The 22,025-nt window shown below is 52.3% G+C and overlaps 1 protein-coding gene across 2 annotated transcripts in view; it reads right to left on the minus strand.

Moving 5' to 3' along the window:
• cstf1 (cleavage stimulation factor, 3' pre-RNA, subunit 1) overlaps positions 1–21,796 on the minus strand; it is a 30,294-nt gene extending 8,498 nt beyond the window's left edge. The window contains exons 1-6 of one of the 2 annotated variants that reach the window (XM_046311361.1): positions 21,652–21,796; positions 20,921–21,118; positions 19,749–20,026; positions 19,113–19,310; positions 18,098–18,279; positions 9,524–9,732 (exon numbers count right to left, since the gene is read on the minus strand). In XM_046311361.1, the coding sequence (XP_046167317.1) occupies positions 9,524–9,732; positions 18,098–18,279; positions 19,113–19,310; positions 19,749–20,026; positions 20,921–21,089 (1,036 nt within the window). In that variant the 5' untranslated portion in view covers positions 21,090–21,118; positions 21,652–21,796. Of the gene's footprint in view, positions 1–9,523; positions 9,733–18,097; positions 18,280–19,112; positions 19,311–19,748; positions 20,027–20,920; positions 21,119–21,622 lie in introns of both variants that reach the window. The other variant, XM_046311362.1, reaches the window with a different exon arrangement.
• Between the last annotated feature and the right edge of the window lie 229 nt (positions 21,797–22,025).

The raw sequence follows: 22,025 nt of genomic DNA on the forward strand, positions 1-22,025 counted from the left end.
TCCTCTCTCTTTGTCCTGACTCAACCCACCCCAGAACTCCTCTCTTTGTCCTGACTCAACCCACCCCCCAGAACTCCCCTCTCTTTGTCCTGACTCAACCAACACCACCCCAGAACTCCCCTCTCTTTGTCCTGACTCAACCCACCCCAGAACTCCCCTCTCTTTGTCCTGACTCAACCCACCCCAGAACTCCCCTCTCTTTGTCCTGACTCAACCCATCCCAGAACTCCCCTCTCTTTGTCCTGACTCAACCCACCCCAGAACTCCCCTCTCTTTGTCCTGACTCAACCCACCCCAGACCTCCCCTCTCTTTGTCCTGACTCAACCAACACCACCCCAGACCTCCCCTCTCTTTGTCCTGACTCAACCAACACCACCCCAGAACTCCCCTCTCTTTGTCCTGACTCAACCCACCCCCCAGAACTCCCATCGCTTCTTGTCCTGACTCAACCCACCCCAGAACTCCCCTCTCTTTGTCCTGACTCAACCCACCCCAGAACTCCCCTCTCTTCGTCCTGACTCAACCCATCCCAGAACTCCCCTCTCTTTGTCCCGACTCAACCCACCCCAGACCTCCTCTCTCTTTGTCCTGACTCAACCCACCCCAGACCTCCTCTCTCTTTGTCCTGACTCAACCCACCCCAGACCTCTCTCTTTGTCCTGACTCAACCCACCCCAGACCTCCTCTCTCTTTGTCCTGACTCAACCCACCCCAGACCTCCTCTCTCTTTGTCCTGACTCAACCCACCCCAGACCTCCTCTCTCTTTGTCCTGACTCAACCCACCCCAGAACTCCTCTCTTTGTCCTGACTCAACCCACCCCCCAGAACTCCCCTCTCTTTGTCCTGACTCAACACCACCCCAGAACTCCCCTCTCAACCCACCCCAGAACCCTCTTTGTCCTGACTCAACCCACCCCAGAACTCCCCTCTCTTTGTCCTGACTCAACCCATCCCAGAACTCCTCTCTCTTTGTCCTGACTCAACCCACCCCAGACCTCTCTCTTTGTCCTGACTCAACCCACCCCAGACCTCCTCTCTCTTTGTCCTGACTCAACCCATCCCAGACCTCCTCTCTCTTTGTCCTGACTCAACCCACCCCAGACCTCCTCTCTCTTTGTCCTGACTCAACCCACCCCAGACCTCCTCTCTCTTTGTCCTGACTCAACCCACCCCAGACCTCCTCTCTCTTTGTCCTGACTCAACCCACCCCAGAACTCCTCTCTTTGTCCTGACTCAACCCACCCCAGAACTCCCCTCTCTTTGTCCTGACTCAACCCACCCCAGACCTCCTCTCTCTTTGTCCTGACTCAACCCACCCCAGACCTCCTCTCTCTTTGTCCTGACTCAACCCACCCCAGAACTCCTCTCTCTTTGTCCTGACTCAACCCACCCCCCAGAACTCCCCTCTCTTTGTCCTGACTCAACCCACCCCAGACCTCCTCTCTCTTTGTCCTGACTCAACCCACCCCAGACCTCCTCTCTCTTTGTCCTGACTCAACCCACCCCAGACCTCTCTCTTTGTCCTGACTCAACCCACCCCAGACCTCCTCTCTCTTTGTCCTGACTCAACCCACCCCAGACCTCCTCTCTCTTTGTCCTGACTCAACCCACCCCAGAACTCCTCTCTTTGTCCTGACTCAACCCACCCCAGAACTCCCCTCTCTTTGTCCTGACTCAACCCACCCCAGACCTCCTCTCTCTTTGTCCTGACTCAACCCACCCCCAGAACTCCCCTCTCTTTGTCCTGACTCAACCCACCCCCAGAACTCCCTCTCTTTGTCCTGACTCAACCCACCCCAGACCTCCTCTCTCTTTGTCCTGACTCAACCCACCCCAGACCTCCTCTCTCTTTGTCCTGACTCAACCCACCCCCCAGAACTCCCCTCTCTTTGTCCGGACTCAACCCATCCCAGACCTCCTCTCTCTTTGTCCGGACTCAACCAACACCACCCCAGACCTCCTCTCTTTGTCCGGACTCAACCAACAACACCCCAGATAAATAAATAATGAAACATGTTCAATTTGGTTTAAATAATACAAAAACAAAGTGTTGGAGAAGAAAGTAATAAGTGCCATGTAAGAAAGCTAACGTTTCAGTTCCTTGCTCAGAACATGAGAACATATGAAAGTTGGTTTCTTTTAACATGAGACTTCAATATTCCAAGGTAAGAGGTTTTAGGTTGAAGTTAATATAGTATTTACAGGACTATTTCCCTCTATACCATTTGTATTTCATTAACCTTTGACTATTGGATGTTCTTATAGGCACTATAGTATTGCCAGTGTAACAGTATAGCTTCCGTCCCTCTCCTCCCTGGGCTCGAAACAGGAACACATCGACAACAGCCACACTCGAAGCATCGTTACCCATCGCTCCACAAAGCAGCGGCCCTTGCAGCGCAAGGGGAATAACTACTCCAAATCTAAAAGGGAGTGACGTTTGAAACAGTATTAGCGCACACCCAGCTAACTAGCTAGCCATTTCACATTGGTTACACCAGCCATTAGGCTGATAGGCTTGAAGTCATAAACAGCGCTGTGCTTGAGAAGAGCTGCTGGCGAAACGCACAAAAGTGTTGTTTATTACGGGCCTGCTGCTGCTCAGTCAGACTGCTCTATCAAATCAGACTTAATAACATAATAACACACAGAAATACGAGCCTTTGGTCATTAATATGGTCGAATCCGGAAACTATCATTTCGAAAACAAAACTTTTATTATTTCAGTGAAATACGGAACCGTTCGGTATTTTATCTAACGGATGGGCATCCCTAAGTCTAAATATACCCGTGACATTACACAACCAATGTAGGTCATATTTACGTGAGATTCTGGCAAATTAGTTTGCAATAAGCCAGGCAGCCCAAACTGTTGCATATACACTGACTGCGTGCAATGAACGCAAGAGAAATGACAATTTCACCTGGTTGATATTGCCTGCTAAACTGGATTAGTAGTAAGTAGTGATTATGATTGATATGATAAGTTTAATGCTAGCTAGCAATTTACCTTGGCGTCTACTACGTTCGCGTAACAGGCAGGCTACTCGTGGAGTGCAATGGTTAGAGCGTTGGACTAGTTAACTGTGCGGTTGCAAGACTGGAACCCCTGAGCTGACAAGGTAATAATCTGTCGTTCTGCCCCTGAACAAGGCAGTTAACCCACTGTTCCTAGGCTGGTTAACCCACTGTTCCTAGACCAGTTAACCCACTGTTCCTAGACCAGTTAACCCATTGTTCCCAGGCCGTCATTGAAAATAAGAATTTGTTCTTAACCGACTTGCCTCGTTAAATAACAGATAAAAATAAATAAATATATATATAAAAAATATTTAAAAAACGGAAATCGGCGCCGCAAAATACCGATTGTTATGAAAACTTGAAATCGTCCCTAATTAAATCGGCCATACCAATTAATCAGTGGACACCACCCCAGAACACCTCAGCCCCTCTCCCTGTCTATTCCTCAATAACACACTCATCTTAGGGGGAGATAGGTAAGGGTTTAACGCTAGTGTCTGGGGGGGTTGGGCTAGTGTCTGGGGGGGGGGGGGTTGAGGCTAGTGTCTGGGGGGAGGGGGGGGGGTTGAGGCTAGTGTCTGAGGCTAGTGTCTGGGGGGAGGGGGTTGAGGCTAGTGTCTGGGGGGGGGGGGTTGGGGCTAGTGTCTGGGGGGGGGGTTGAGGCTAGTGTCTGGGGGGGGAGGGGGGTTGAGGCTAGTGTCTGGGGGGGGGGGGGGGGGGGGTTGAGGCTAGTGTCTGGGGGGGGGGGGGGGGGGTTGAGGCTAGTGTCTGGGGTGAGGGGGTTGAGGCTAGTGTCTGGGGTGAGGGGGTTAAGGCTAGTGTCTGGGGGGAGGGGGATTAAGGCTAGTGTCTGGGGGGGGAGGGGGTTGAGGCTAGTGTCTGGGGGGAGGGGGTTGAGGCTAGTGTCTGGGGTGAGGGGGTTAAGGCTAGTGTCTGGGGGGGGGAGGGGGTTAAGGCTAGTGTCTGGGGGGAGGGGGTTAAGGCTAGTGTCTGGGGGGGGGGGGGTTAAGGCTAGTGTCTGGGGGGGGGGGTTAAGGCTAGTGTCTGGGGGGAGGGGGTTGAGGCTAGTGTCGGGGGGGGGGGGGGTTGAGTCTAGTGTCTGGGGGGGGGGGGGTTGAGTCTAGTGTCTGGGGGAGGGGGGGTTGAGGCTAGTGTCTGGGGGGAGGGGGGGTTGAGGCTAGTGTCTGGGGGGAGGGGGGTTGAGGCTAGTGTCTGGGGGAGGGGGTTGAGGCTAGTGTCTGGGGGGGGGGGGTTGAGGCTAGTGTCTGGGGGTTGAGGCTAGTGTCTGGGGGAGGGGGGTTGAGGCTAGTGTCTGGGGGGTTGAGGCTAGTGTCTGGGGGGGGGGTTGAGGCTAGTGTCTGGGGGGGTTGAGGCTAGTGTCTGGGGGGGGGGTTGAGGCTAGTGTCTGGGGGGGGAGGGGGTTGAGACTAGTGTCTGGGGGGGAGGGGGTTGAGACTAGTGTCTGGGGGAGGGAGGGGGTTGAGACTAGTGTCTGGGGGAGGGGGGTTGAGGCTAGTGTCTGGGGGGAGGGGGAGTTGAGGCTAGTGTCTGGGGGAGGGGGTTGAGGCTAGTGTCTGGGGGGAGGGGGTTAAGGCTAGTGTCTGGGGGAGGGGGTTGAGGCTAGTGTCTGGGGGGAGGGGGGTTGAGGCTAGTGTCTGGGGGAGGGGGTTGAGGCTAGTGTCTGGGGGGAGGGGGTTGAGGCTAGTGTCTGGGGGAGGGGGTTGAGGCTAGTGTCTGGGGGGGGGGGTTGAGGCTAGTGTCTGGGGGGGGGGGGGGGGGGTTGAGGCTAGTGTCTGGGGGGAGGGGGGGGTTGAGGCTAGTGTCTGGGGGGAGGGGGAGTTGAGGCTAGTGTCTGGGGGGAGGGGGAGTTGAGGCTAGTGTCTGGGGGAGGGGGTTAAGGCTAGTGTCTGGGGGGGGGGTTGAGGCTAGTGTCTGGGGGGAGGGGGTTGAGGCTAGTGTCTGGGGGAGGGGGTTAAGGCTAGTGTCTGGGGGAGGGGGTTAAGGCTAGTGTCTGGGGGGGGGGGGGGTTAAGGCTAGTGTCTGGGGGGGGGGGGGGTTAAGGCTAGTGTCTGGGGGGGGGGGTTAAGGCTAGTGTCTGGGGGGAGGGGGTTAAGGCTAGTGTCTGGGGGGAGGGGTTATGGCTAGTGTCTGGGGGGAGGGGTTATGGCTAGTGTCTGGGGGAGGGGGTTGAGGCTAGTGTCTGGGGGGAGGGGGGTTGAGGCTAGTGTCTGGGGGGTTGAGGCTAGTGTCTGGGGGGGGGTTATGGCTAGTGTCTGGGGGGAGGGGGTTGAGGCTAGTGTCTGGGGGGGGGGTTGAGGCTAGTGTCTGGGGGAGGGGGTTGAGGCTAGTGTCTGGGGGAGGGGGTTGAGGCTAGTGTCTGGGGGAGGGGGTTGAGGCTAGTGTCTGGGGGAGGGGGTTGAGGCTAGTGTCTGGGGGAGGGGGGTTGAGGCTAGTGTCTGGGGGAGGGGGTTAAGGCTAGTGTCTGGGGGGGTTGAGGCTAGTGTCTGGGGGGAGGGGGTTGAGGCTAGTGTCTGGGGGGGGGGTTAAGGCTAGTGTCTGGGGGAGGGGGTTGAGGCTAGTGTCTGGGGGAGGGGGTTGAGGCTAGTGTCTGGGGGAGGGGGGTTGAGGCTAGTGTCTGGGGGGAGGGGGTTGAGGCTAGTGTCTGGGGGAGGGGGTTGAGGCTAGTGTCTGGGGGAGGGGGTTAAGGCTAGTGTCTGGGGGAGGGGGTTGAGGCTAGTGTCTGGGGGGGGGGGGGGTTATGGCTAGTGTCTGGGGGGGTTATGGCTAGTGTCTGGGGAGGGGGTTGAGGCTAGTGTCTGGGGGGGGGGTTAAGGCTAGTGTCTGGGGGGGGGGGTTAAGGCTAGTGCCTGGGGGGGGGGGTTAAGGCTAGTGTCTGGGGGGAGGGGGTTAAGGCTAGTGTCTGGGGGGGGGGTTGAGGCTAGTGTCTGGGGGGGGGGGGTTGAGGCTAGTGTCTGGGGGGGGGGGGTTGAGGCTAGTGTCTGGGGGGGGGGGGGTTGAGGCTAGTGTCTGGGGGAGGGGGTTAGGGCTAGTGTCTGGGGGGGGGGGGGGTTAAGGATAGTGTCTGGGGGGAGGGGGTTGAGGCTAGTGTCGGGGGGGGGGGGGGTTAAGGATAGTGTCTGGGGGGAGGGGGGGGGGTTGAGGCTAGTGTCTAGGGGGGGGGGGTTGAGGCTAGTGTCTGGGGGGGGGAGGGGGGTTGAGGCTAGTGTCTGGGGGGAGTGTCTGGGGGGGGGGTTGAGGCTAGTGTCTGGGGGGAGGGGGGTTGAGGCTAGTGTCTGGGGGTTGAGGCTAGTGTCTGGGGGTTGAGGCTAGTGTCTGGGGGTTGAGGCTAGTGTCTGGGGGGGGGGGTTGAGGCTAGTGTCTGGGGGTTGAGGCTAGTGTCTGGGGGGGGTTGAGGCTAGTGTCTGGGGGGTTGAGGCTAGTGTCTGGGGGGGTTGAGGCTAGTGTCTGGGGGGGGGGGTTGAGACTAGTGTCTGGGGGGGGGGAGGGGGTTGAGACTAGTGTCTGGGGGAGGGAGGGGGGTTGAGACTAGTGTCTGGGGGGGGGGTGAGGCTAGTGTCTGGGGGGAGGGGGTTGAGGCTAGTGTCTGGGGGAGGGGGTTGAGGCTAGTGTCTGGGGGAGGGGGTTAAGGCTAGTGTCTGGGGGGAGGGGGTTAAGGCTAGTGTCTGGGGGAGGGGGTTGAGGCTAGTGTCTGGGGGGGGGGGTTGAGGCTAGTGTCTGGGGGAGGGGGTTGAGGCTAGTGTCTGGGGGGGGGAGGGGGTTGAGGCTAGTGTCTGGGGGGGGGGTTGAGGCTAGTGTCTGGGGGGGGGGGGTTGAGGCTAGTGTCTGGGGGGGGGGGTTGAGGCTAGTGTCTGGGGGGGGGGGGAGTTGAGGCTAGTGTCTGGGGGAGGGGGAGTTGAGGCTAGTGTCTGGGGGGGGGGGGGAGTTGAGGCTAGTGTCTGGGGGGGGGGGGGGTTAAGGCTAGTGTCTGGGGGAGGGGGTTAAGGCTAGTGTCTGGGGGGGGGGGGTTGAGGCTAGTGTCTGGGGGGAGGGGGGTTGAGGCTAGTGTCTGGGGGAGGGGGTTAAGGCTAGTGTCTGGGGGAGGGGGTTAAGGCTAGTGTCTGGGGGGAGGGGGTTAAGGCTAGTGTCTGGGGGAGGGGTTAAGGCTAGTGTCTGGGGGGAGGGGTTATGGCTAGTGTCTGGGGGGAGGGGGTTGAGGCTAGTGTCTGGGGGGAGGGGGTTGAGGCTAGTGTCTAGTGGGGGAGGGGGTTGAGGCTAGTGTCTGGGGGGGGTTGAGGCTAGTGTCTGGGGGGGGGGTTATGGCTAGTGTCTGGGGGGGGAGGGGGTTGAGGCTAGTGTCTGGGGGGAGGGGGTTGAGGCTAGTGTCTGGGGGGAGGGGGTTGAGGCTAGTGTCTGGGGGAGGGGGTTGAGGCTAGTGTCTGGGGGAGGGGGTTGAGGCTAGTGTCTGGGGGAGGGGGTTGAGGCTAGTGTCTGGGGGGAGGGGGTTGAGGCTAGTGTCTGGGGGAGGGGGTTGAGGCTAGTGTCTGGGGGAGGGGGTTGAGGCTAGTGTCTGGGGGGAGGGGGTTGAGGCTAGTGTCTGGGGGAGGGGGTTGAGGCTAGTGTCTGGGGGAGGGGGTTAAGGCTAGTGTCTGGGGGGGGGGGGGTTGAGGCTAGTGTCTGGGGGGGGAGGGGGGTTGAGGCTAGTGTCTGGGGGGAGGGGGTTAAGGCTAGTGTCTGGGGGGAGGGGGTTGAGGCTAGTGTCTGGGGGAGGGGGTTGAGGCTAGTGTCTGGGGGGAGGGGGTTGAGGCTAGTGTCTGGGGGGAGGGGGTTGAGGCTAGTGTCTGGGGGGGGGGTTGAGGCTAGTGTCTGGGGGGGAGGGGGTTAAGGCTAGTGTCTGGGGGGAGGGGGGTTGAGGCTAGTGTCTGGGGGGAGGGGGGGTTATGGCTAGTGTCTGGGGGGGGGGTTATGGCTAGTGTCTGGGGAGGGGGGTTGAGGCTAGTGTCTGGGGGGGGGTTAAGGCTAGTGTCTGGGGGAGGGGGTTAAGGCTAGTGCCTGGGGGAGGGGGTTAAGGCTAGTGTCTGGGGGAGGGGGTTAAGGCTAGTGTCTGGGGGGGGGGGGTTGAGGCTAGTGTCTGGGGGGGGGGTTGAGGCTAGTGTCTGGGGGGGGGGGGGTTGAGGCTAGTGTCTGGGGGGGTTGAGGCTAGTGTCTGGGGGGAGGGGGTTAGGGCTAGTGTCTGGGGGGGGGGGTTAAGGATAGTGTCTGGGGGGGGGGGGTTAAGGCTAGTGTCTGGGGGAGGGAGGTTAGGGCTAGTGTCTGGGGGAGGGAGGTTAGGGCTAGTGTCTGGGGGAGGGAGGTTAGGGCTAGTGTCTGGGGGGAGGGGGTTAAGGCTAGTGTCTGGGGGGGGGGGTTGAGGCTAGTGTCTGGGGGGAGGGGGGGGTTGAGGCTAGTGTCTGGGGGGAGGGGGGTTGAGGCTAGTGTCTGGGGGGAGGGGGTTGAGGCTAGTGTCTGGGGGGGGGGGGGTTGAGGCTAGTGTCTGGGGGGAGGGGGGTTAAGGCTAGTGTCTGGGGGAGGGGGTTGAGGCTAGTGTCTGGGGGAGGGGGTTGAGGCTAGTGTCTGGGGGAGGGGGTTGAGTCTAGTGTCTGGGGGAGGGGGTTGAGGCTAGTGTCTGGGGGAGGGGGTTGAGTCTAGTGTCTGGGGGAGGGGGTTGAGGCTAGTGTCTGGGGGAGGGGGTTAAGGCTAGTGTCTGGGGGAGGGGGTTGAGGCTAGTGTCTGGGGGAGGGGGTTATGGCTAGTGTCTGGGGGGTTATGGCTAGTGTCTGGGGAGGGGGGTTGAGGCTAGTGTCTGGGGGGGGGGGGGTTAAGGCTAGTGTCTGGGGGGAGGGGGATTAAGGCTAGTGTCTGGGGGAGGGGGTTAAGGCTAGTGTCTGGGGGAGGGGGTTAAGGCTAGTGTCTGGGGGGGGGTGAGGCTAGTGTCTGGGGGGGGGGTTGAGGCTAGTGTCTGGGGGGGGGAGGGGGTTAGGGCTAGTGTCTGGGGGGAGGGGGTTAGGGCTAGTGTCTGGGGGTTAAGGCTAGTGTCTGGGGGAGGGAGGTTAGGGCTAGTGTCTGGGGGAGGGAGGTTAGGGCTAGTGTCTGGGGGGGGTTAAGGCTAGTGTCTGGGGGGGTTAAGGCTAGTGTCTGGGGGGTTAAGGCTAGTGTCTGGGGGGGGGGGGGTTAAGGCTAGTGTCTGGGGGGGGGGGTTAAGGCTAGTGTCTGGGGGGTTAAGGCTAGTGTCTGGGGGGGGGGGGTTAAGGCTAGTGGGGGGGGTTAAGGCTAGTGTCTGGGGGAGGGGGTTAAGGCTAGTGTCTGGGGGGAGGGGGTTGAGGCTAGTGTCTGGGGGGAGGGGGGTTGAGGCTAGTGTCTGGGGGGGGGTTAAGGCTAGTGTCTGGGGGGAGGGGGTTAAGGCTAGTGTCTGGGGGGAGGGGGTTAAGGCTAGTGTCTGGTAAGGGGTTTGGGTAAGAGGTTACCTGTGTATTTGACCAGGGGGCGCCCGGTGGAGATCTCCCACAGTTTGGCGACAGAGTCTTTCCCGGTGGAGAGGACGTACTTGGAGTTCTTCGAGAAGACAGCGGAGCAGACCTCCGCCCCATCATGGGCCTTATCAAACGTCATCACACAGCGGTTAGACACGCCGTCCCACAGCTTGATACTGCCGTCCTTACTGCACGTCACATAGCTGGAGACACAGAATGAGCAGAGGGTTAAGGTCATGGGTCAGGGACTGAGCCAGTCTAGTGAACCCACCTGTTGACACTGTCAGGGTTAAGGTCACGGTCAGGGACTGAGCCAGTCTAGTGAACCCACCTGTTGACACTGTCAGGGTTAAGGTCACGGTCAGGGACTGAGCCAGTCTAGTGAACCCACCTGTTGACACTGTCAGGGTTAAGGTCACGGTCAGGGACTGAGCCAGTCTAGTGAACCCACCTGTTGACACTGTCAGGGTTAAGGTCACGGTCAGGGACTGAGCCAGTCTAGTGAACCCACCTGTTGACACTGTCAGGGTTAAGGTCACGGTCAGGGACTGAGCCAGTCTAGTGAACCCACCTGTTGACACTGTCAGGGTTAAGGTCATGTGTTGGGGACCTAAGGACTGTGGCAGTTATATTCTGTCAGGGTTAAGGTCATGGGTCAGGGACTGAGCCAGTCTAGTGAACCCACCTGTTGACACTGTCAGGGTTAAGGTCATGTGTTGGGGACCTAAGGGCTGTGGCAGTTATATTCTGTCAGGGTTAAGGTCATGGGTCAGGGACCTAAGGGCTGTGGTAGTTCTATTCTGTCAGGGTTAAGGTCATGGGACCTAAGGGCTGTGGCAGTTATATTCTGTCAGGGTTAAGGTCATGTGTTGGGGACCTAAGGACTGTGGCAGTTATATTCTGTCAGGGTTAAGGTCATGGGTCAGGGACCTAAGGGCTATGGCAGTTATATTCTGTCAGGGTTAAGGTCATGGGTCAGGGACTGAGCCAGTCTAGTGAACCCACCTGTTGACACTGTCAGGGTTAAGGTCATGTGTTGGGGACCTAAGGGCTGTGGCAGTTATATTCTGTCAGGGTTAAGGTCATGGGTCAGGGACCTAAGGGCTGTGGTAGTTCTATTCTGTCAGGGTTAAGGTCATGGGACCTAAGGGCTGTGGCAGTTATATTCTGTCAGGGTTAAGGTCATGGGTCAGGGACCTAAGGGCTATGGCAGTTATATTCTGTCAGGGTTAAGGTCATGGGTCAGGGACTGAGCCAGTCTAGTGAACCCACCTGTTGACACTGTCAGGGTTAAGGTCATGTGTTGGGGACCTAAGGGCTGTGGCAGTTATATTATGTCAGGGTTAAGGTCATGGGTCAGGGACCTAAGGACTGTGGCAGTTATATTCTGTCAGGGTTAAGGTCATGGGTCAGGGACCTAAGGGCTATGGCAGTTATATTCTGTCAGGGTTAAGGTCATGGGTCAGGGACTGAGCCAGTCTAGTGAACCCACCTGTTGACACTGTCAGGGTTAAGGTCATGTGTTGGGGACCTAAGGGCTGTGGCAGTTATATTCTGTCAGGGTTAAGGTCATGGGTCAGGGACCTAAGGGCTGTGGCAGTTCTATTCTGTCAGGGTTAAGGTCATGGGACCTAAGGGCTGTGGCAGTTATATTCTGTCAGGGTTAAGGTCATGGGTCAGGCACCTAAGGGCTGTGGCATTTATATTCTGTCAGGGTTAAGGTCATGGGTCAGGGACCTAAGGGCTGTGGCAGTTATATTCTGTCAGGGTTAAGGTCATGGGTTAGGGACTGAGCCAGTCTAGTGAACCCACCTGTTGACACTGTCAGGGTTAAGGTCATGTGTTGGGGAGCTAAGGGCTGTGGCAGTTATATTCTGTCAGGGTTAAGGTCATGGGTGACAGGGACCTAAGGGCTGTGGCAGTTATATTCTGTCAGGGTTAAGGTCATGGGTCAGGGACCTAAGGGCTGTGGCAGTTATATTCTGTCAGGGTTTAGGTCATGGGTCAGGGACCTAAGGGCTGTGGCAGATATATTCTGTCAGGGTTAAGGTCATGGGTCAGGGACCTAAGGGCTGTGGCAGTTATATTCTGTCAGGGTTAAGGTCATGGGTCAGGGACCTAAGGGCTGTGGCAGTTATATTCTGTCAGGGTTAAGGTCATGTGTCAGGGACCTAAGGGCTGTGGCAGTTATATTCTGTCAGGGTTAAGGTCATGGGTCAGGGACCTAAGGGCTGTGGCAGTTATATTCTGTCAGGGTTAAGGTCATGGGTCAGGGACCTAAGGGCCGTGGCAGTTATATTCTGTCAGGGTTAAGGTCATGGGTCAGGGACCTAAGGGCTGTGGCAGTTATATTCTGTCAGGGTTAAGGTCATGGGTCAGGGACCTAAGGGCTGTGGCAGTTATATTCTGTCAGGGTTAAGGTCATGGGTCAGGGACCTAAGGGCTGTGGCAGTTATATTCTGTCAGGGTTAAGGTCATGGGTCAGGGACCTAAGGGCTGTGGCAGTTATATTCTGTCAGGGTTAAGGTCATGGGTCAGGGACCTAAGGGCTGTGGCAGATATATTCTGTCAGCTGGTTATTGTCAAGCAGAAGACTGCCGGTCTCACGGTAATTGACCGTTAATGAACATAAGCTGATGATGCACCTTATAAACATCTTATAAACATTTTATTTTTATATCCTCGCTTGTTGTCCTGGTGTCCAGAAGAGGATGTCTTCCTTAATTGACTCCCCATAAACGTAACAGACACCAGGAGCTGTGCCAGGCCCACCATGTCTGTTGACTCATCCAGCTGTAACAGACATATACCAGGAGCTGTGTCAAGCCCTCCACGTCTGTTGACTCATCCAGCTGTAACACGTATAATTCACTGGCTTGTAATCAACTGTACATTTCGGTGTTCCTCAAGGTTCTGTTTTAGGACCACTATTGTTTTCACTATATATTTTACCTCTTGGGGATGTTATTCGAAAACATAATGTAAACTTTCACTGCTATGCGGATGACACACAGCTGTACATTTCAATGAAACATGGTGAAGCACCAAAATTGCCTTCGCTAGAAGCATGTGTTTCAGACATAAGGAAGTGGATGGCTGCAAACTTTCTACTATTAAACTCGGACAAAACAGAGATGCTTGTTCTAGGTCCCAAGAAACAAAGAGATCTTCTGTTGAATCTGACAATTAATCTTAATGGTTGTACAGTCGTCTCAAATAAAACTGTGAAGGACCTCGGCGTTACTCTGGACCCTGATCTCTCTTTTGAAGAACATATCAAGACCATTTCGAGGACAGCTTTTTTCCATCTACGTAACATTGCAAAAATCAGAAACTTTCTGTCCAAAAATGATGCAGAAAAATTAATCCATGCTTTTGTCACTTCTAGGTTAGACTACTGCAATGCTCTATTTTCCGGCTACCCGGATAAAGCACTAAATAAACTTCAGTTAGTGCTAAATACGGCTGCTAGAATCCTGACTAGAACCAAAAAATTTGATCATATTACTCCAGTGCTAGCCTCTCTACACTGGCTTCCTGTCAAAGCAAGGGCTGATTTCAAGGTTTTACTGCTAACCTACAAAGCATTACATGGGCTTGCTCCTACCTACCTCTCTGATTTGGTCCTGCCGTACATACCTATACGTACGCTACGGTCACAAGACGCAGGCCTCCTAATTGTCCCTAGAATTTCTAAGCAAACAGCTGGAGGCAGGGCTTTCTCCTATAGAGCTCCATTTTTATGGAACGGTCTGCCTACCCATGTCAGAGACGCAAACTCGGTCTCAACCTTTAAGTCTTTACTGAAGACTCATCTCTTCAGTGGGTCATATGATTGAGTGTAGTCTGGCCCAGGAGTGGGAAGGTGAACGGAAAGGCTCTGGAGCAACGAACCGCCCTTGCTGTCTCTGCCTGGCCGGTTCCCCTTTTTCCACTGGGATTCTCTGCCTCTAACCCTGTTACGGGGCTGAGTCACTGGCTTGCTGGGGCTCTCTCGTGCCGTCCCTGGGGGGGGATGCGTCACCTGGGTGGGTTGATTCACTGTTGTGGTCGGCCTGTCTGGGTTCCCCCCACCCCTTGGGTTGTACCGTGTCGGAGATCTTTGTGGGCTATACTCGGCCTTGTCTCAGGATGGTAAGTTGGTGGTTGAAGATTTCCCTCTAGTGGTGTGGGGGCTGTGCTTTGGCAAAGTGGGTGGGGTTATATCCTTCCTGTTTGGCCCTGTCCGGGGTGTCCTCGGATGGGGCCACAGTGTCTCCTGACCCCTCCTGTCTCAGCCTCCAGTATTTATGCTGCAGTAGTTTATGTGTCGGGGGCTAGGGTCAGTTTGTTTATCTGGAGTACTTCTCCTGTCCTATTCGGTGTCCTGTGTAAATCTAAGTGTGCGTTCTCTAATTCTCTCCTTCTCTCTTTCTTTCTCTCTCTCGGAGGACCTGAGCCCTAGAACCATGCCCCAGGACTACCTGACATGATGACTCCTTGCTGTCCCCAGTCCACCTGGCCATGCTGCTGCTCCAGTTTCAACTGGCCTGGGCCCTAGGACCATGTCCCAGGACTACCTGACATGAGGACTCCTTGCTGTCCCCAGTCCACCTGGCCATGCTCCTGCTCCAGTTTCAACTGTTCTGCCTTACTATTATTCAACCATGCTGGTCATTTATGAACATTTGAACATCTTGGCCACGTTCTGTTATAATCTCCACCTGGCACAGCCAGAAGAGGACTGGCCACCCCACATATGCTCTCTCTAATTCTCTCTTTCTTTCTCTCTCTCGGAGGACCTGAGCCCTAGGACCGTGCCCCAGGACTACCTGACATGATGGCTCCTTGCTGTCCCCAGTCCATCTGACTGTGCTGCTGCTCCAGTTTCAACTGTTCTGCCTTATTATTATTTGACCATGCTGGTCATTTATGAACATTTGAACATCTTGGTCATGTTCTGTTATAATCTCTACCCGGCACAGCCAGAAGAGGACTGGCCACCCCACATAGCCCGGTTCCTCTCTAGGTTTCTTCCTAGGTTTTGGCCTTTCTAGGGAGTTTTTCCTAGCCACCGTGCTTTTACACCTGCATTGTTTGCTGTTTGGGGTTTTAGGCTGGGTTTCTGTACAGCACTTTGAGATATCAGCTGATGTACGAAGGGCTATATAAATAAATTTGATTTGATTTGATTTGTATGCGAAGCAGTAATTGTTTCAAACATATCCTACCATGTCACTGATGCGTCATGAAATAGTGTTGTTTGATGAAGACATAGTCCGTATAGTTTATTTGGGCCTTTTCCCCCAGTATTGCCCCAGCTATATCCTCAGCAGCAGGAAGAATGAAGTCCTCCACAATAGTATGGGTCTTGCCCGTCCTAGCCATATCCACAATAGTATGGGTCTTGCCCGTCCTAGCCATATCCACAATAGTATGGGTCTTGCCCGTCCTAGCCATATCCACAATAGTATGGGTCTTGCCCGTCCTAGCCATATCCACAATAGTATGGGTCTTGCCCGTCCTAGCCATATCCACAATAGTATGGGTCTTGCCCGTCCTAGCCATATCCACAATAGTATGGGTCTTGCCCGTCCTAGCCATATCCACAATAGTATGGGTCTTGCCCGTCCTAGCCATATCCACAATAGTATGGGTCTTGCCCGTCCTAGCCATATCCACAATAGTATGGGTCTTGCCCGTCCTAGCCATATCCACAATAGTATGGGTCTTGCCCGTCCTAGCCATATCCACAATAGTATGGGTCTTGCCCGTCCTAGCCATATCCACAATAGTATGGGTCTTGCCCATCCTAGCCATATCCACAATAGTATGGGTCTTGCCCGTCCTAGCCATATCCACAATAGTATGGGTCTTGCCTGTTCTAGCCATATCCACAATAGTATGGGTCTTGCCCGTCCTAGCCATATCCACAATAGTATGGGTCTTGCCTGTTCTAGCCATATCCACAATAGTATGGGTCTTGCCTGTCCTAGCCACACAGTAGCTCACCATATAAGATGCTTCTAGCCCCTTATTAATGGTATCTGTTGCTTTTATACATATCTTACTACTCAAAAATCATACTTATTCACATTCGAAAAACTCCAGTGGCTTGTTTTTCAAGTTGTCATGTTTCTTTTCTAAATGTCTGAGCAAGAGTGAAGGTTTCCTGTGAGAGAGTAACGGTTAATGTGATTGGATGAGTAACGGTTAATGTGATTGGATGAGTAACGGTTAATGTGATTGGATGAGTAACGGTTAATGTGATTGGATGAGTAACGGTTAATGTGATTGGATGAGTGCGGTTAATGTGATTGGATGAGTAACGGTTAATGTGATTGGATGAGTAACGGTTAATGTGATTGGATGAGTAACGGTTAATGTGATTGGATGAGTAACGGTTAATGTGATTGGATGAGCGGTTAATGTGATTGGATGATAACGGTTAATGTGATTGGATGAGTAACGGTTAATGTGATTGGATGAGTAACGGTTAATGTGATTGGATGAGTAACGGTTAATGTGATTGGATGAGTAACGGTTAATGTGATTGGATGAGTAACGGTTAATGTGATTGGATGAGTAACGGTTAATGTGATTGGATGAGTAACGGTTAATGTGATTGATGAGTGAGTAACGGTTAATGTGATTGGATGAGTAACGGTTAATGTGATTGGATGAGTAACGGTTAATGTGATTGGATGAGTAACGGTTAATGTGATTGGATGAGTAACGGTTAATGTGATTGGATGAGTAACGGTTAATGTGATTGGATGAGTAACGGTTAATGTGATTGGATGAGTAACGGTTAATGTGATTGGATGAGTAACGGTTAATGTGATTGGATGAGTAACGGTTAATGTGATTGGATGAGTAACGGTTAATGTGATTGGATGAGTAACGGTGATTCCGGTTAATGTGATTGGATGAGTAACGGTTAATGTGATTGGATGAGTAACGGTTAATGTGATTGGATGAGTAACGGTTAATGTGATTGGATGAGTAACGGTTAATGATTGATTAACGTTAATGTGGATGAGTAACGGTTAATGTGATTGGATGAGTAACGGTTAATGTGATTGGATGAGTAACGGTTAATGTGATTGGATGAGTAACGGTTAATGTGATTGGATGAGTAACGGTTAATGTGATTGGATGAGTATTGGGTTAATGTGATTGGATGAGTAACGGTTAATGTGATTGGATGAGTGACGGTTAATGTGATTGGATGAGTAACGGTTAATGTGATTGGATGAGTAACGGTTAATGTGATTGGATGAGTAACGGTTAATGTGATTGGATGAGTAACGGTTAATGTGATTGGATGAGTAACGGTTAATGTGATTGGATGAGTAACGGTTAATGTGATTGGATGAGTAACGGTTAATGTGATTGGATGAGTAACGGTTAATGTGATTGGATGAGTAACGGTTAATGTGATTGGATGAGTGGTTAATGTGATTGGATGAGTAACGGTTAATGTGATTGGATGAGTAACGGTTAATGTGATTGGATGAGTAACGGTTAATGTGATTGGATGAGTATGTGATTGGATGAGGTTAATGTGATTGGATGAGTAACGGTTAATGTGATTGGATGAGTAACGGTTAATGTGATTGGATGAGTAACGGTTAATGTGATTGGATGAGTAACGGTTAATGTGATTGGATGAGTAACGGTTAATGTGATTGGATGAGTAACGGTTAATGTGATTGGATGAGTAATGTGGTTAATGTGATTGGATGAGTAACGGTTAATGTGATTGGATGAGTAACGGTTAATGTGATTGGATGAGTAACGGTTAATGTGATTGGATGAGTAACGGTTAATGTGATTGGATGAGTACGGTTAACGTGATTTAATGTGATTGGATGAGTAACGGTTAATGTGATTGGATGAGTAACGGTTAATGTGATTGGATGAGTAACGGTTAATGTGATTGGATGAGTAATGTGATTGGATGAGTAACGGTTAATGTGATTGGATGAGTAACGGTTAATGTGATTGGATGAGTAACGGTTAATGTGATTGGATGAGTAACGGTTAATGTGATTGGATGAGTGTTAATGTGATTGGATGAGTAACGGTTAATGTGATTGGATGAGTAACGGTTAATGTGATTGGATGAGTAACGGTTAATGTGATTGGATGAGTAACGGTTAATGTGATTGGATGAGTAACGGTTAATGTGATTGGATGAGTAACGGTTAATGTGATTGGATGAGTAACGGTTAATGTGATTGGATGTTAATTATTTAATGTGATTGGATGTTAATTATTTAATGTGATTGGATGTTAATTATTTAACTTGGTTACCCGTTTTTGACATTGTGTTGTTGAACACTGGATGGTTTAACTGTATTTTTGGCAGTGAAACGAAGTTACTCAGGCGAGAAAAAAACCTCACCCAGATGTATAGCCCCGTTGGAAAATATCAATGGACTTTCTGAACACGTGAAGATGAACCATTTTTTTTTTAGAGAAAAAACAAAAAAAAGTTAATCACATTTTTATTTGGCGTACCCACGACAGCATTGCATCCAGTTTGGGAATACCTGATCTAGAGGGTTAGAGGTCAGGGGTTACCTGTTAGCATTAGGGTTGTAGTTGACTCCACTGATGGTGTCAGTATGCTGGTCTAGAGGGTTGCAGGAGACGAAGCATTGGAAGGTGTTAACGTCGTAGAGGCGGAGGGTCGGGTGCTGTGTCCCCACCAAAAGGAAGTCACCTGACGGGTGGAAGGAGATGGCACGCAGCATCTCTGCTTCCTGTGGGGAGCAGACACAGAGACACACTACTGTTAGTATATCTAATCCAGGGTTGCTAACTGCTGGGCTCAAAAAGGTGACAATTACATTATTTTCAGAGGAGAATTGTCACAATACCAACATTTTACTAACTATGTGATAAAAAGCCAATTCTCACCAAGTAGTAATATGATACCACAGGTTTGCCCCACCAGGCCAGCACGCCTGTTCCCGTTTTCTATAGGTTCTGCCCAAACCCCTGATCTCTACTCAACACAACTTCCTGTTTTCTAATGGTTCTGCACCCCCCCCCCAATCGACATCTACACCCCCCCAGCTCCCATCACTGTCTACACAAACAGACAATCTGAGAGGAGAACGTTGTTACCTGTACCCGTCCAAAGGCCCCGCCCCCGTTGCTACCCGTCCAAAGGCCCCGCCCCCGTTGCTACCCGTCCAAAGGCCCCGCCCCCGTTGCTACCCGTCCAAAGGCCCCGCCCCGTTGCTACCCGTCCAAAGGCCCCGCCCCGTTGCTACCCGTCCAAAGGCCCCGCCCCGTTGCTACCCGTCCAAAGGCCCCCGCCCCGTTGCTACCCGTCCAAAGGCCCCGCCCCGTTGCTACCCGTCCAAAGGCCCCGCCCCGTTGCTACCCGTCCAAAGGCCCCGCCCCGTTGCTACCCGTCCAAAGGCCCCGCCCCCGTTGCTACCCCGCCCAAAGGCCCCGCCTCCGTTGCTACCCCGCCCAAAGGCCCCGCCTCCGTTGCTACCCGTCCAAAGGCCCCGCCTCTGTTGCTACCCGTCCAAAGGCCCCGCCTCTGTTGCTACCCGTCCAAAGGCCCCGCCTCTGTTGCTACCTGTACATGTTTGAAGGCTCTCTTGGCAGAGGGCTTGGAGTAGTCAAACAGTTTGAGGGTGTAGTCACGTGACCCAGACGCCAGGATCTGTTCCGTGGGGTGGAATGCCAGACACGTGACCTCATCCACGTGGTCGTACAGTGTTCTGATCACAGGGTGGTTCTCCATGTTCTGCTGGGCTGTCTCATTCATCATCACCTAGAACACACAGGAACATTAATGTTCTGATCACCTAGGTCTTATTACAGCACACCGTTCTTATTAGACAAATACAGGTAGGTCTCTATCATAGCGTTGCATGGTATACCAAAACTTCTGTACCCTCCTGCGATACAAAAAACAAAGTTTCGGTGCTAAAATTTGTTACATTCGGTCTGTCAAATGTCTCGAGAGGCTCAAGTCTGTCTATCAGAGCAGCCCCTTTATAAAACGAAGTGCAGAGCCTGCTCCACTTCCTCATTCATCACCATCTGTCTGGCTACATTATCTCCCCACTCATGTTGCACACAAGTTGACCTACTTGAATAATGCAACATGGCAGGTAAATATGTTCAAACTGTTTGCAAAACAATGTCCATACGGGCTACAACACTTTACAATTCAAGTCCATACCACTATGTCAGCCCCCTGTCTCACCTCTATGGGCATGGCACTCTTGGCCAGCATACGTTCTGTGTCCAAGACTTTGATGGAGGCGTCTGCGGAGCCCGTAGCAATGAGCTGCCCGTCCCGGCTGTAGGTGGCCACGCGACAGGGACCCTTATGAGACGTCACGTAACAAGTCTCGTACTCAGACGCCTCGGGGGACATGGACTGGACATCAGCGTCAAACTCCAGGTCGATGCCAACGCCTGGTGCCACTGTGTCAGACCGCCCGATGGCATACTGCACCGCACTGTCATCATTCTCCATGCCTGGAGAGAGGAGGTTGGATGGAGAGATACAGTTTTACAACCAATCAAACTGCACCGCACTGTCATCATTCTCCATGCCTGGAGAGAGGAGGTTGGATGGAGAGATACAGTTTTACAACCAATCAAACTGCACCGCACTGTCATCATTCTCCATGCCTGGAGAGAGGAGGTTGGATAGAGAGATACAGTTTTACAACCAATCAAACTGCACCGCACTGTCATCATTCTCCTTGCCTGGAGAGAGGAGGTTGGATAGAGAGATACAGTTTTACAACCAATCAAACTGCACCGCACTGTCATCATTCTCCTTGCCTGGAGAGAGGAGGTTGGATGGAGAGATACAGTTTTACAACCAATCAAACTGCACCGCACTGTCATCATTCTCCTTGCCTGGAGAGAGGAGGTTGGATGGAGAGATACAGTTTTACAACCAATCAAACTGCACCGCACTGTCATCATTCTCCATGCCTGGAGAGAGGAGGTTGGATGGAGAGATACAGTTTTACAACCAATCAAACTGCACCGCACTGTCATCATTCTCCATGCCTGGAGAGAGGAGGTTGGATGGAGAGATACAGTTTTACAACCAATCAAACTGCAGACATTGAGCCATCTTGTGCACCACAGTCATCATTCTCCTTGCCTGGGGGTGAATAGAGCAATACAGTTGATTAAAACAGTGACACAACACATTACATTACATTTAAGTCATTTAGCAGACGCTCTTATCCAGAGCAACACTGCAGACATTGAGCTAGCAAACTACACTGTCGCCATTCGCTATGTCTTGGGAGGAAGGGATGGATGAATCAGTGGAGCAGTATAGTTCCAAAACAACCACACTGCAGACATGTAGTTAGTATTCTCCTACGAGCTAGTCCACTACCCACTCACCTATCTTGGCCAGCTGCATGAGGTTCTCAGAGGGCGACACGACGCTCTGTGGCTTCACCTCCGTGATGAGGTTGTTGGCGATGTTGGTGTAACCGTCATACAGCAACTGGCTGATGATCAGCCGGTACAGGTGCTGTCGGTCCCGCAGCGTCGGTTTGGGACGGTACATCTCCGCTCAGGCTTCTTCAACGAACTTGGCTGAAATCGATCAAAACATGGTCATCATTATTTGCTACAAATCAAAAACGTTGTTATTATGGACTTTTAACTTCTATAACTTCAACTAGCTAGCAAAGAAAGCTCAACTATCATGCGAATACTATGGAAGCCCACTGGCTGGTTAAGTAACTAACGTTAGCATACCAACGGGACCTACAATGCAAGATTAGCTGCTGTAGCTAGCTACGACAAAACCATTCGTAACATTCACATTACAAACATAAATCGTAGACCGTACAAACTGTTAACAAGCACCTTATGTTTGCAATAATAACCAACCGAGTTTAGGGAAGTAAAATCAAATAACGTTAAATGAAAATGCATTGATTGAACTTATCTACTGCTAGCTAGCTAGCCCAACATTGTGCAAGCAACGACTGCACCAAACGGGTTAAAAACTTGGTTCAATTGGTTGCGATCATGTATAACACAACAATAATATCAAGAAAATGTATCAAACTTAAAGAAACGTTAGCTACATACATAAAACCTTTCAAATGTTGCAAAAATACCTTTGCCTTGGTTCAAGGGACGATTGGGGTTACAAAGCATGCGCTGCGTAACTGCGTCATTGCGTCACTTGCATCACGTAACACATCTTTGCGTCGGTACGTAACGGGGCGTGGGTTTTGACCATAGAAATTACAATGAATAGAACGTATTAGAAGCTCTTACCCTGGCTGGTAAACAAACGGGTACACTCAAAATGGCTGCCTGGTAATGTGTTGCAATCATTTCCATGGTATGGTTTGGAATGTTCTATCAACTGATGTTGGATTTACCTGGTAATGTAGAATGTTCATTCAAAGGATGCTAACTGATGGCTCATGCAATGACATTTTTGTTTTATTTAATATAAATTGTGTTAACTCAACAAATCACACAG

The sequence above is a fragment of the Oncorhynchus gorbuscha genome, linkage group LG18 (assembly GCF_021184085.1).
Source record: "Oncorhynchus gorbuscha isolate QuinsamMale2020 ecotype Even-year linkage group LG18, OgorEven_v1.0, whole genome shotgun sequence".
In the NCBI taxonomy this organism is placed as follows: domain Eukaryota; kingdom Metazoa; phylum Chordata; class Actinopteri; order Salmoniformes; family Salmonidae; genus Oncorhynchus; species Oncorhynchus gorbuscha.